Genomic DNA, 13,951 nt, shown 5'->3' on the forward strand with positions numbered 1-13,951 from the left:
CTTGAGGTACCAACGGGCCCTTGGGCTCCAGCCGCTTCTTAGGCACTGGCGAGGGGGAACGGTGCCAGGCAGGTTCCAGCACCAGCAGTTCACTACGCACTGACGCTGAAGTACTAGGTGTGGAGTCCACTTGGGAGGGCTCCAAGGCAGGACCAAGTGCAGTCTCCATGAAGAGGGCCCTCAAGTGGAGATCCCGCTCCTTTTGAGTTCAAGGGCAAAAGTTTTTGCAGATCCTGGACTTGTTTTTTCTGTGTGATTCCCCGGGACACTTCAAACAGATCTCATGGGGGTCACTGATGGGTATCAGCCGGGTACACAGTGAACATGGCTTAAAGCTATGTGCTCCCCATTGCCATGCTGGAGCCTCCACATTTATTTATTGACAAATAAAATTTGCAGAATTTTTAAATATTGTGAGCAGAATTTTTATCTTTTTTGGCACAGAATTTTTACAGTTTGGCCACAGATTTTCCTCAGGAGTGTATATTTATATTCCTATAAAATGACTGACATTGGCTGTTTTTTGAACTTATGGCAAATGTGTCTAACTCTGTTCTGTTTTACTGATTATAGTGAGCAATTATTTTCTATATTGTTTTGTTTTTGCTTTAAAGGGAGGGAACGTGCCCTGTAATAAGTGTAGTTCAATAATACATTGGAAAAGTCTCATTCAGTTCATCAGCTGAACATTAAACAAGCAATATTGTGACACCCTATTAGTGTGGTTCTTTTGGGATGAATCCAAGTAATTCTGTTGCTCTTACACTTAATTACATAACTTTTGTCATCTCCTTAAAAAGGGTAGATCAATATTCACTTAGACATGAATGTTTCCTGGTTCTCTTAACTACTGACATTTTTCAATATGCCAAAAGCAGGAGTTCAGAGAACAGCAGTAGCTACTCCATGCCAGTATCTCAATTCTCTCTGAAGTTCAACATGGCAGGTGGTCTAGTGAGATCTTTCCTTGCAGCAGATGTTGCAGAAGTAAAAATCTTTACAGATGTCCTTTTTGGGTAACTTCTCTGTATGAGGAAAAAACTAAAATTATTGCTAACTAGTAACATTTTCTGAGCAAATTAGCAAATAAGTTTGCGTATATCTTTAATTTTACTGGATAATTCAGTCACTGGTTGCCTTATTTTAAGCCACTGAAATTTGTTTCTGGATGTCTAATTTTGGTAACCATCTATGGAAAGTAGTGAGCTAAATTTCTGTGGTATCTGTAAAAAAACAATATTTTAGCCCCACTTTACACAGGGCTTTTCTGACTGGATTTGTGCCATGTTTCATCTTCTGCACTTGAACTTTATTTGAATAATACATGTGCATTATCTGCAGTATTGTGTACATTTAAAAAATTAACTTTGCTTCCATCTCTTAATAATTTCTAACCTATCTTTGTAGTTGGTAGCTTGTGGCACACGGTGCAATGTTTATTACTGGATGGGTCTTTAGCTGCTCAAACACTTGTTAACTTGGCTGGGCTCGGGGGTTGGGGGGAAAAGAGAAACAGGAACTGGGTTGTTGTATGGGTTTCTTTAACTCTCCACTCCTGGGGGAATTTTTGTGAATGTCTGTATTGTTACAGACATACTTGCTGACAGGTGTTTTGAAATAAATTACCAAAATAATTGAAACTGGCATGATTATATAGTGTTATTTTGACAAATAAAATTGGTACAATTTTAAAATATTGTGTGCAAAATTTTTCATTTTTTGGCGCAGAATTCCCCCAAGAGTATATATGTAAGGCTATACCATATCTACTAAATAGGACCCCAATTCAAGAAAGCATTTAATCATATTCTTGAGTAGCCTGCCAAAATAGTAATGTTTTCCTAAATCAGGTCTATATGACCTGAACACTTGTACTGGCTTTACCAGTCAGAATGAGACATAAAAGGTGTAAAGATCCATGAGTGCCAAAGTATATATTAAGTACTGACCAAATGGTAGATAAATATTTAATATAACCCCTTCTGTAGAGTTGACGCGCACACAGATCTAACAAAATAAAGAGCAGATCTACATAAATACCCTAGTTTTTCACTTAGAAAACTTCCTTTTTTCACTACAATGCCATGAATAAAAAACATTTTTATATAGATTCTTTGATTTACCATGCACATGCCAAGTCAAATGTTCTTTTGATTCACACAGCTTATTTCTCTAGAGCTTGTTCTGGATGGAAATTTGATAAGTGCCCAGACAGACTCACAAGAACTAGTGTTCTAGACAGGTAGAAACTGACACCTAGGTTTAAAATCTTCTCTTTACTGGACTAACTTAGATTGCCTTACTTTTACAAATTCACAAGAGAAATCTTTATATTTCATTAAAGACAGCCTAGAGAGTCTAAGATTAGATACGTGGTTACCTCCATTATTATATAAGGAGACACTGAAATAATTTACTATAAATCCTAATTTAGTTTCTACTATTTATGCTGCACAATTTTTGCATCTCTCTCATTTGGTGAAGAAGATGAATAACTATTTGGTTTCACTTCCAAGTTCTCATGTAGTGTAGATACAACGTTTTGGGAATGCTTTGTTAAAAAGGCCTTTAACCTTATATTTTTAACAGCAATGAAAACATTTCTATCAGTTTACATTTTTCAAAATGTATATTTTGAGCCAACTCAACCAAGAGCCATTAGTGCAGCTGGCATTCTGAAAAATGACTATATATACACCACCATCTTACTCAACAGACCTGATCCCCCATCTGAATTCAGAAGTGGATCTGCTGCCAAAAGGGAGTTTTCACAGCTTTTTACTCCTCTTAAATCTGAAGAAAACCACAGGTGAGAGTGCTTTGGATTCTATCCCATCTCATGCATCATAAACAGCACTGTCTATGAAGTTCCAATCAGCTACACTTGTACGACTCCAGAGTTGGCAAATACTTTGCACGCGGAGTCACTGACAGCATAATTTGAAGACAATAAGACATCACAGGTGTTACTGAAGCCTAATTTGTCACAGAGAACTTTTATTATTGGTGATGCATAAGATGGAAGGAACCCAGCGTGGCTATCAGAACTCAAATTGAGTTTGTAGGGCTAGCAATTAGAAAAAAAAATGTACTTGCACACCAAGCACATCTGATACATAAACTGCTGAAAGACTGAACATGGAATCCCACAAATTGCTTTTCAGAGCAGAACCACTTTAAATTAAGAGCCAAATACTCCACAGCCCTTTATAATTTCCTAATGTCTAGCTATGCATTTTTTCTATGGCCCAAAAATCACAGTGCCAGAAAACAAGGAAGCCACAAAAGTCACAGTTTAGAAACTTGGTATCCTAAAGGGTTAGGTTTATCAGTTTTCACTAGGCAAATTTCTGGTTTCTACAGCACCCAGTATATACTGAAGCAGTAACAATTTAAAGTTGCTTCAAGATACTGTGGAACCAACTGAATGCAATTAATTTCTGAGCGCAAGAATAAATTAACAGATATTTGACTGGATCCTTCCCAGAGTTTTGTTTATACAATGCCTTCCTTTAAACATTTAAGTACTTTATATCCAGCACTGCTCACACTCAGTAGTAAGTCATATGCACAGTGATAATATTCCCATAACTGCAATGTATAAGGACGCTACAAGATAATTTAGGGGTACTGAGAGTTTGACACATTTCCAAACATACAGTATCTAAGCCTAATAAGTAAGCTAATTTTGCAGGTGCATGAACTCAAGGTGTTAAAGCAGTATTCCCCATTTACTCCTTACTAAACTTAAAGTCTTATTTCATCCATTCTTTATGCCATGGACTGGCTTCTCATCTCCTTCTGGGTTCAAGGTGTTATAGGTTAAAATTAACACGCTGTTATAGTTTGCAAAACATAGGCACCATCCATCTCCTCCTCCTCCTGTACCCATTCCGAGACCAACTGAACCTCTTCTGAGTAGTCCCTTGCCAGGCACTCAAGGTTTGGAAGAAGAATGTTCCCAGTTAAGGATCCCCAGTGCCCAGCCACAGGATACTTTGACCTGGTAGTCCAGTTTGTTAAACTTTCAAGTAGAGAGCAAAGCTCATCTTTTCAGCCAAGCTTTTGATTAATCCAGTAGTCCTCAAATTGTGGACCACATTGTAGTATCTGACAGGTCACATGGAGCTGGCTGCTCCTCTCTGCTTCTGCAGGAAGTTAGGCTCTTCATTGCAAGAAAACATGTATGCCAGTAGAAGAAGATGGATGGAAACAAGGGGAAGCCTGCCTTGCTGCCTTCACCAGAGGTTGCTACTACACAAGATGAAGAGAACTACCAGAAGATGCCAAAGGAGCCACTAGAAAGAAGAATATTTACGGCATAAGGAAACCAGGCATGTGGCGGGTGGCAACACCAGACAACAGGGGTATGCAAGCAAAGAAAGACTGGAACCAGGTGGTAGAAAGAATGAAGGAGACTACTTTCCCAATAGTGGTTTTGCCCCTTTCCAGCACCAACACCAGCATGGGGGGAGGGATAGCTCAGTGGTTTGAGCATTGGCCTACTAAACCCAAGGTTGTGAGCTCAATTCTTGAGGGGGCCATTTAGGGATCTGGGGCAAAAATTGGGGATTGGTCCTGCTTTGAGCAGGGGGTTGGACTAGATGACCTCCTGAGGTCCCTTCCAACCCTGATATTCTATGATTCTATATCACATTGGTAGATGCGCAGGGTGAACGAGCCTCTGAAAGTGTGGCTGATGTGATTCTTACAACTACAATACCCACCTGCTGAAGTGAAGAAACAGATTGACAGAGCCAGAAGAGTACCCAGAAGTTACCGACTACAGGACAGGCCCAATAAAGAAAATAACAGAATGCCACTAGCCATCAGCTTCAGCCCCCAACTAAAACCTCTCCAATGCATCATCAAGGATCTACAACCTATCCTGAAGGATGACCCATCACTCTCACAGATCTTGGGAGACAGGCCAGTCCTTGCTTACAGACAGCCCCCCAACCTGAAGCAAATACTCATGAGCAACCACATATCACACAACAGAACCACTAACCCAGGAACCTATCCTTGCAACAAAGCCCGTTGCCAACTGTGTCCACATATCTATTCAGGGGACACCATCATAGGGCCTAATCGCATCAGCCACACTATCAGAGGCTCGTTCACCTGCACATCTACCAATGTGATAGACGTCATCATGTGCCAGCAATGCCCCTGAGCCATGTACATTGGCCAAACTGGACAGTCTCTACGTAAAAGAATGGACACAAATCAGACGTCAAGAATTACAACATTCAAAAACGAGTTGGAGAACACTTCAATCTCTTTGGTCACTCGATTACAGACCTAAAAGTGGCAATTCTTCAACAAAAAAACTTCAGAAACAGACTCCAAAGAGAGACTGCTGAATTGGAATTAATTTGCAAACTGGATACAATTAACTTAAGCTTGAATAAAAACTGGGAGTGGATGTGTTATTACATAAAGTAAAAGTATTTCCCCTTGTTTATTTCCCCTCCTACTGTTCTTGTCAACTGCTGGAAATGGCCCACCTTGATTATCACTACAAAAGGTCCCACCCCCAACCCCTGCTCTCCTGCTGGTAATAGCTCACCTTTCCTGATCACTCTTGTTACAGTCTGTATGGTAACACCCATAGAATCATAGAATATCAGGGTTGGAAGGGACCTCAGGAGGTCATCTAGTCCCACTCCCTGCTCAAAGCAGGACCAATCCCCAATTTTTGCCCCAGATCCCTAAATGGCCCCCTCAATGATTGAACTCACAATCCTGGCTTTAGCAGGCCAATGCTCAAACCACTGAGCTATCCCTCCCCCCATTGTATCAGGTTCTCTGTGTATATAAAATTTCCCCACTATATATTCCACAGTACGGAGCCGATGAAGTGACCTATAGCTCATGAAAGCTTATGCTCTAATAAATTTCTTATTCTCTAAGGTGCCACAAGTACTCCTTTTCTTTTTTACGGATACAGACTAACACGGCTGCTACTCTGAAACCCACATGGGATAAGTGTCAATCAGCCAAATATTCTCCAGTAAACTTCTCCCACCTGAGAGAGAGGTGGAGACCTCAAATTCAGTCATAAATAATTCACAAAATATCTTCACCTCCACGTAATCCCCCTACTCCTTGTACCCAATAAACAGAATATTCCAAGACATTTCCACCAGTGCTGAATATTAGATGAATTCTGATAACACACAAATTAGAAGCAGGAAAGGAAAAGTTCACCACTCCTCCAACTAGAAGATGTTATTTCTCAAGTGATTTTCCATTGGTGGAGAAAGCAGGAACCACAAAGACCAGCAAAAATTGTATTTTCCACACAGGGTTTAAGGACTGCCTTTGGAAAGCACAAATGATTCATCAGGAACTTTAAAGGCAATTTTCCTGTTAATTCTTAAGTATTGAACTGTCCACTCTCAAGCTATTTGGTTATCCATCTTTACACTTAGAAAATGATCAAAGCTGGAAAGACCAACTTCAAATGATTTTCATAGTAGAATATTAAGGGCTGCCAGTAGCAAAGACTCATTTCAAGCTGCACCCATCTGAAATGAAAGGTATAGCAGGGATATTAAAGCCTTGCTCATCTGTATTTGATGTGGCCCTTCCAAATACACGCCTGGCCAGCTAAGTCAAAGAAATGCAGTGGGAGATGAGCCCTCCTACTAAGCAGCCCACCACATCCCTCTTCCAACTTCAGGAATACCTATACTTCACCCCCCAAACTGTTAGTGCAAGACAGCTCTCACAATTTATACCTAGAAGCACTTTTCTTCAGGGGGCCTCTGTAGAATAGGATTTCAGAGAGAGACACTAAATTATTCTAGCAGTAGGAAGCTATTTTAAACTCTTCCTTCCACTTTAAATTTTCATGCTCTGTTTTTTTTTTTTATTATTATTATTAAAATTAGTGTTACTTTACAAAACAAATTCCAAACACACATTGGAGGCCATGGAAAACCATGGTTCAGATCAATGGCAACCTTAACCGTGCTCCTTTAGCTCCATTCATCTCTCACTTTCTGTTCTAATCTTAAATTTGTAGAACATACTATTTATATAATCTGCAGGTAGAATGTTAAAAATCTGAACCTCCGAGCATTAGTGCTATATACACGTTTCCAACACTAAACATGATGCTTTAGCACCATGCTAGCCTTTACTCTTCTAATCTATGTGCTGTAATTTTATGAGTTTGGCTTAGAAGTGTGAATACATAGACACACAGAGCTTTGTTAGGTTCTGTGCATATGGAACCTACAGAAGAAAATGTATTTAACAGGCTATTTGTACTTAGCAATTCCTGATTACAGTAACTCCTCACTTAAAGTCATCCCAGTTAACATTGTTTCATTGTTACGTTGCTGATCAATTAGGGAACATGCTCTTTTAAAGTTGTGCAATGCTCCCTTATAAGTCGTTTGGCAGCCACCTGCTTTGTCCACTGCTTGCAGGAAGAGCAGCCCATTGGAGCTGGCTGGAGGGGGCTTGGAACCAGGGTGGACCGGCAGCCCCCCTATCAGTTCCCCACTCCCCTAAGTTCCCTGTGCGGCAGCCGCCCAGCACAGTATCAGTTGCCAGCAATTCAGCTCTCCCTCCCCCCACTACCATGTGCTGCTCCTGTCCTCTGTCTTGGAGCTGCTCCCTAGAGCCTCCTGCTTGCTGGGGGGGTGGGGGCCGGGGGCTAATGTCAGGGTGCCTCCCGCTCCTGCACCCAGCTTACCCAATCTTCCATAGAGCCGGGGGGGAGGGTGGACACAACAGGGCTCAGGACAGACGGAGCTTCCAGGCAGCAGCTGCTGTCTCAGCTTGCTGATTAACGTAAAAAGGCACTGTACTAAGAGTGGGATCAGTGTACTTAAAGGAGCAATGCGTATCTCTCTCTCACACACAGGGTGTGTGTTTCTGTCTGCCACGCTGTCTCCTCTCCCTCCATTCGTGCTGCCTTGTAGAGCGTGAGGCTACATTAACAACAATCGGTTAACCCTTGAGGGCTCAGCCGAGTGCTAGTTCATTTAGCAGTAAGGAATTCCTTGGGAAATATCCCACCCTCTGACTTCACCACCGCAACCAAGCTTCACAATCATCATCGCTCTGTGTGTGTATATGTCTTTTGTCTGGTGAAAAAAAATTCCCTGGACCTAACCCCCCTATTTATATTAATTCTTATGGGGAAATTGGATTCACTTAACACTGTTTCGCTTAAAGTCACATTTTTCAGGAACATAACTACAACGTTAAGTGAGGAGTTACCGTGCACATGTTATTTCATGAACTGAGTATAAGCTGTACAAAATATTTTGGAGTCTATGCACCCACTCTAAGTGTTTTCATAGCTATTCATGAGATAAACCTGTGTAATTAATAAGATCGTCCGAGTCTCCTATTGCTGTCAGGGCGGTAATGTAAGGGCAAAGTTAGGATTGCTTTAGCGACCTTTGTGTGGACTTTCCATAGTTTCCAACATTTGGATTTTTGTTTTTCTATTAAATAAACATTTTAAGGGCTTTTTCTAATAAGAGCAGAAGAAATCTCTGTGCATCTTCAAAACTATGTTAACAAAATTTCTGTCTGGAAATTAGCCTACAAGCAATATAATAGATTATCACATTGTTTTTGTTCATGGAATGTTATTTTGCTTTTATGCATAATTAAATAATGGACAGAAAGGGGAAAGTATCATAATATAGCTGAAAACATTATAGCTACAGCACATTCCCTTCCATAAATTCTGTTTCCAACTCCTACACTACAACAAAAACAAAAAAATCCTTCCAACATTACATGGTAGATGATGGTTTGAGATTACAGACAAACTTTCCCACAGTGCTAATTTTAACATAACTTTTGGATCTTATTCCACCATACTCGGATCTGTTTACGCTTTCTTAAATCAAACCTCATGCATTTATTTTTAACACCGACCAGAAGTAGGTAATGCTTTAATAATTACTCAGGTGACCTTCAATAAATAATACTAATTCAAATTAAAAAAAAAAAAAGAAAACCATTCCTATCTCCTAATCATTTAATGCAGGGGTGGGCAAACTTTTCGGCCCGAGGGCCATATCTGGGTATGGAAATTGTATGGTGGGCCACGAATACTCATGTAATTGGGGCTGGGGTGCAGGAGGACTCCGGCTGGCGATGCGGGCTCTGGGGTGGGGCTGGGGATGAGGGGTTGGGGGTGCAGGACGGTCTCTGGGCTGGGACTGAGGGGTTTGGAGGATGGGAGGGGGATCAGGGCTGGGGCAGGGATGTTGGAGGTGGTCGGGGGGAAGGCTCTGAGGGGCGCTTACCTCAAGCAGCTCCCAGAAACAGCAGCATATCCCCCTCTGCCTCCTATGCGGAGTTGCGGCCAGGCGGCTCTGTGCGCTGCCCCCTCCGCAGGTGCCACCCCTGCAGCTCCCATTGGCTGCGGTTCCTGGCCAATGGGAGCAGCGGGGGCGGCACTTAGGGCAGGGGCAGCATACAGAGCCCCCTGGCAGCCCCTATGCGCTGGAGCCAGAGGGGACATGCTGCTGCTTCCGGGAGCCATGTGGATTGGGGCAATACCCTGACTCCGTCCCTGGCTGGAGCGCCGGAGCAGAGAAAGCCCCGGACACCACTTCGCGGTGGGACCTCGAGGGCCTGATTAAAATATCGAGAGGGCCGGATGTGGCCCCCGGGCCGTAGTTTGCCCACCCCTGATTTAATGACTTCTTTCATAGTTTCTTTAACAGTCACAGAACAGTAAAATGTGCAAAGGGGAATACCATGCAGAATAATTTTACACTAAACTCAAAATCTTTTATATTCTAGAAAAGCTTTTAATGTTTCTTATACTTGTCTTCATAAAAAAATAGTCTCACGGAGAAAACATCAATTCTACTCAGATGTACTTATGAGCACTTAAGGAAAATGTGCTTTAAGTCTACATGTGTAGATCAAGGAGTTTGGGTTAAAGTAAAAACAGAGTAGTGGAAGGAAATGTACTATTATATAAAGTTTAATATCGGAAAACAGTGCTTTAAATTATGTCAGGGTCCTTGTTGAACTATACTACAGCCCAAAAAAGTAGAATATCAATACATTAAACATCTTTTAAGATAAAGAAATGGGCAACCAGATTATAGAATTTTTAGATAGAAAACGTGTCCAAAATGCTTATCAAAGCAATATAGGAAAATTCTCTGAAGAGAAGTCACACCATGGGACACAACAAAAAGAAAAGGCTCAAAGTAAGACTTCTCCCTTGCTTCTAATTTTTAAAAATGTATCAATAATATTGACATAGTATGGAGATTAAGAAAAGGAGTACTTGTGGCACCTTAGAGACTAACCAATTTATTTGAGCATCCGATGAAGTGAGCTGTAGCTCACGAAAGCTTATGCTCAAATAAATTGGTTAGTCTCTAAGGTGCCACAAGTACTCCTTTTCTTTTTGCGAATATAGACTAACACGGCTGCTACTCTAAAACCTGTCATTATGGAGATTAAGTGTATTGGCAGGTTAAATTGGTATGGCAAAAGTATGGTTTCACATCTGTCTGTACCATCAAAAAGTTGGTGAAGCAATTTCTTTGAAAGGAAAAATTCAACAGATTTTAGAAAAGTACAAAAATTGCGCAGATCTTCAGAAATAATGGTATTAACTTTATCCTTACAAATGTTATCACTGGCCTGGCCTACTTTGCTGAAAGTTCATTTTTGGAAAGCGTACGATTATAGTGTTTGGGTAAACATTCCACAAATACTTACAAGCTGCATCTAATCACACTCAAGATATTGTTACTAGCAGCTTCAAAACTTCTTTTACTCTACATAGAATTATCCAACATACATCCTAAAAGCTATTGTATTAATGTCTTCCTTGATTTCACAGGCATGACTGCAAAATGAAGGGAAAACTTGAAAATAGTAATTGCATTTTCCATCTTGCATGGTTCGGTGTTTTCTGTTGTAGCTGTCCCGTCCATGATTCTGGCACAAAGCCTTCCAGAGTTTATGAATATACACCATCTCAGAAGAATTCTCTTACTTTTCACACACCACTCACCCAATTAAAAAAAGTATGAAAGAAACAAGTGACATTTAAACTAGATAGAGGAAAAAAAGAGAAAGATGTTACTAGAAACATTAGACACAACTATTAAAAGACAAATATTTTATATATTTATTTTACAAAAACTAAGACATACCAATAATAGGACATCTCGGGGGGGTGGGGGGGCCTGAAATGGCTTGCAGTCTTGAAAACACTGTAGCATCAATATTATGGATCATCACATTCATTTGGGAAAGTTACAGGGCTCAGATTTTCAAAGGAAAATAAGGATATGTCTACACATAAACCGGTACGCAGCTGTGCCGTGCTACGGCTGCAGTGAAGATGCTATCTACACCTACAGGAGGGGTTCGCATGTCAAGGTGGGTAGTCCACCTCCTGGACAGACAGTAGCTAGGTCGACAGAGCCCCCAAGAGATGCAGTTATAACAAGCTAATTTCCTAGCATAGACCAGGCTTAAGGAGTTTGATGCGCAAATCCCATAGAAATGGGCATTTGGTGCCTAACTCCTTTAGGGTCATTTGAAAACCCCACCCTAAATCTGTTTTAGGACGTTGGAAAGAGGGGAAAGGACAGGCCGGGACACGAGAACGAACTGTCAAGTGCCCCAGCTCAGGCTGCAGCAACAAATACACAGAAACCCCCTTTTCCAGGGAGGTTCCCGGCCTGGCCCAGCCTGCGAACTGCCAGCAGACCGACACCTCCTAGGAGCAGCCTAGCTGCCAGCCTGGATGAAGGCAGGGCTCCACTTTCCCCATCTCTTCCCATTCAACAGAAGGTCTCCCGGGAACCTGCGATCCAGGCCCAGTGCCAGGAGCCGGGGACGGCCTGTCCGGCCTGCCCTGGCCAGCTGGGCTGCGATGCGGTTTCACACGCGCCCCCGCGCCCGGAGACTGAGTGCTCGGTTTAACAGCACTTGGGGGCGGGGGGCGGCTGCCTCTGAACAAAGCCGGGGCCCCCCGAGCGCTGAGGGGCAGCCCTGGCCCCGCGGGGGGCGAGGCAACGCCCCCTACTCGCCCCCACCAAGGCGTTGGGGTCCGAGACCCCGCCTACCCCCGAGCCCCCCCAGCGCGGTCAGGGGACCCCCCTCCTCCGGCGGGCGCGGCGCCCGAGGGGCTCCGGGAGCCAGGAGCGGGGTGGGGGGCGGCGGCACCCCCCGCTCCCGCCCGCCGCCCCGGCCCAAGGTCCTGCCCAAGGACTCGCCGGGCCGGGCCCCGTCGCCCCCCCGCGGCCTGGTCACGCCGGGCCGGGCGGGCCAGACACGCGCAGGCCGCAGCCGACGCCCGGCCCGAGCCGCCAGCGGCCCCCCCCGCCCGCCCGCCGACACCGGCCCGGCCGCGCCGCTTCCGGGCAAGGCCCCGCTCCCCGGCCTCCATTTCCCGCCCGCGCCGGGCCCGCCCCGCTCACCTGCATGCCGGGCACCTGCACGGCCACCGGCGAGTGGGCCATGGCGGCCGGGCGCCGCCCGCGGCTGGCTCTGGCTCCGGCTCCGGCTCCGGCCGGGAGGGGCTGCCTGCGGCGGGGCCTGCAAGGACAAAGCCGGAGGGAGGCTGGTTAGGCCGGGCCGGGCTCCGCTCCCCGCCCCGGCCCCGGCCCCGGCCCGGGGCTCACCTGAGGGGGGTCGCTGCGGGGCGCCTAGCGCCGCTCTCCCATGCCCGGCGGCGGGGCTCTAGGCGCGGCCTGGCCGGCGGCTGCCGCCCGCTCTGCCCATGGCCCCGGCGGGGTGGGGCGGGAAGGTCCGGCGGCGGCGGCGGCGGGCGGGCGCGGGGCGGCGAGGCGAGGCCGGGGCTGGGCTCAGGGCGCCGCGGCGGCCAGCGCCATGTTGGGCTCCGGGAAGCGGTGGTGCGGCCGCGGCTCCGTCCTTCCGTCTCCTCGGCTCCGGCCGCGCGGGGTGGAGCCGCCGGGACACGGCCCCGCGTCACCCGCCCCCCGCCTTCGGGGCCGCCCACGGGGCGGGGAGCCGGGGCCAGGGCGGCTGGTGCGAGGGGAAGGAGCCCTGGCGAGAGGAGACCGCCACGCCCCCCCCCCCCGCACGGGCCTGGGCCTCGCCCCTGCAGGAGCCGGAGCTGTGGGGGTCCCCGGCCTGGGACCCCCCGGGACCAGAGCAAGCCGGCCAGTCCCTTCGCCTGGCCCCGGGCTCGGCTGCCCCTGCGCCCTGCCCACCCGTTGGTCCCGGGGGTTGGTGAGACCTGCCCTGGTCCGCGGCTCCGTGGCCTTCGGTCTCCTCAGGAGGGTGGAGGCGGTGCAGTGGATTTGGAGATCATGGAATCCCAGAATCTCAGGGTTGGAAGGGAGACTCAGGCGGTCACTTAGTCCCGTCCCATCTGCTCAAAGCAGGACCAAGCCCCAATTTTTGCCCCAGATCCCTAAATGGCCCCCTCAAGGATTGAAGTCACAACTCGGGGTTTAGCAGGCCAGTGCTCAAACCACTGAGCTATCTCTCCCCCCTGCCCCCGTTTTTTGCCCCAGATCCTTTGAGGCCACCTGTCAAGAGGGGAAATCGCCAAGTAATTGTGGCCTTTTGTACAGGCTTCACTGTATTTAACCCAACTCGGTCGATATTTAACTTGACATCCCGCTAACATTTCGGAATGCAAGTCTTACGTTTTGATTTGTTCATCCAGCAGTCCACAGTTCTTCCATAGCCTCCCTTCAGGAGGATGCGGAGTTGGCAAAGTCCTCTCTTCTCATTGGCTTCCCCCCGCCACCCGCTGGTGGTGTGCTGAACCCAGTGCTCACCTTGTTGTGACTCAGTTTCTCTGCTTGACCGGCTGCCTCCAACATAACTGTTAACCCCAACTTTCATTCTTCTTTTAGAACTTAACACTTGACTGAATTTCACTGTGTCCCCTCTGGCAAACACCCAGACATAGCAACCTTTTTCTTTTTATAGTTATACCCTAAGATGTGAACCA

General features: G+C 45.9%; 1 protein-coding gene across 2 annotated transcripts in view; it reads right to left on the reverse strand.

Annotated features, from left to right (window-relative positions):
* Positions 1-12,797, reverse strand: part of STK26 (serine/threonine kinase 26) — a 53,825-nt gene extending 41,028 nt beyond the window's left edge. Inside the window, exons 1-2 of one of the 2 annotated variants that reach the window (XM_077826981.1) lie at positions 12,648-12,797; positions 12,444-12,561 (exon numbers count right to left, since the gene is read on the reverse strand). In XM_077826981.1, coding sequence (XP_077683107.1) covers positions 12,444-12,485 — 42 coding nt within the window. In that variant the 5' untranslated portion in view covers positions 12,486-12,561; positions 12,648-12,797. Of the gene's footprint in view, positions 1-7,711; positions 7,739-12,443; positions 12,562-12,647 lie in introns of those variants that run through there. The other variant, XM_077826982.1, reaches the window with a different exon arrangement.
* Positions 12,798-13,951: the final 1,154 nt, after the last annotated feature.

The sequence above is a fragment of the Eretmochelys imbricata genome, chromosome 9, assembly GCF_965152235.1.
Source record: "Eretmochelys imbricata isolate rEreImb1 chromosome 9, rEreImb1.hap1, whole genome shotgun sequence".
Classification (NCBI taxonomy): Eukaryota; Metazoa; Chordata; order Testudines; family Cheloniidae; genus Eretmochelys; species Eretmochelys imbricata.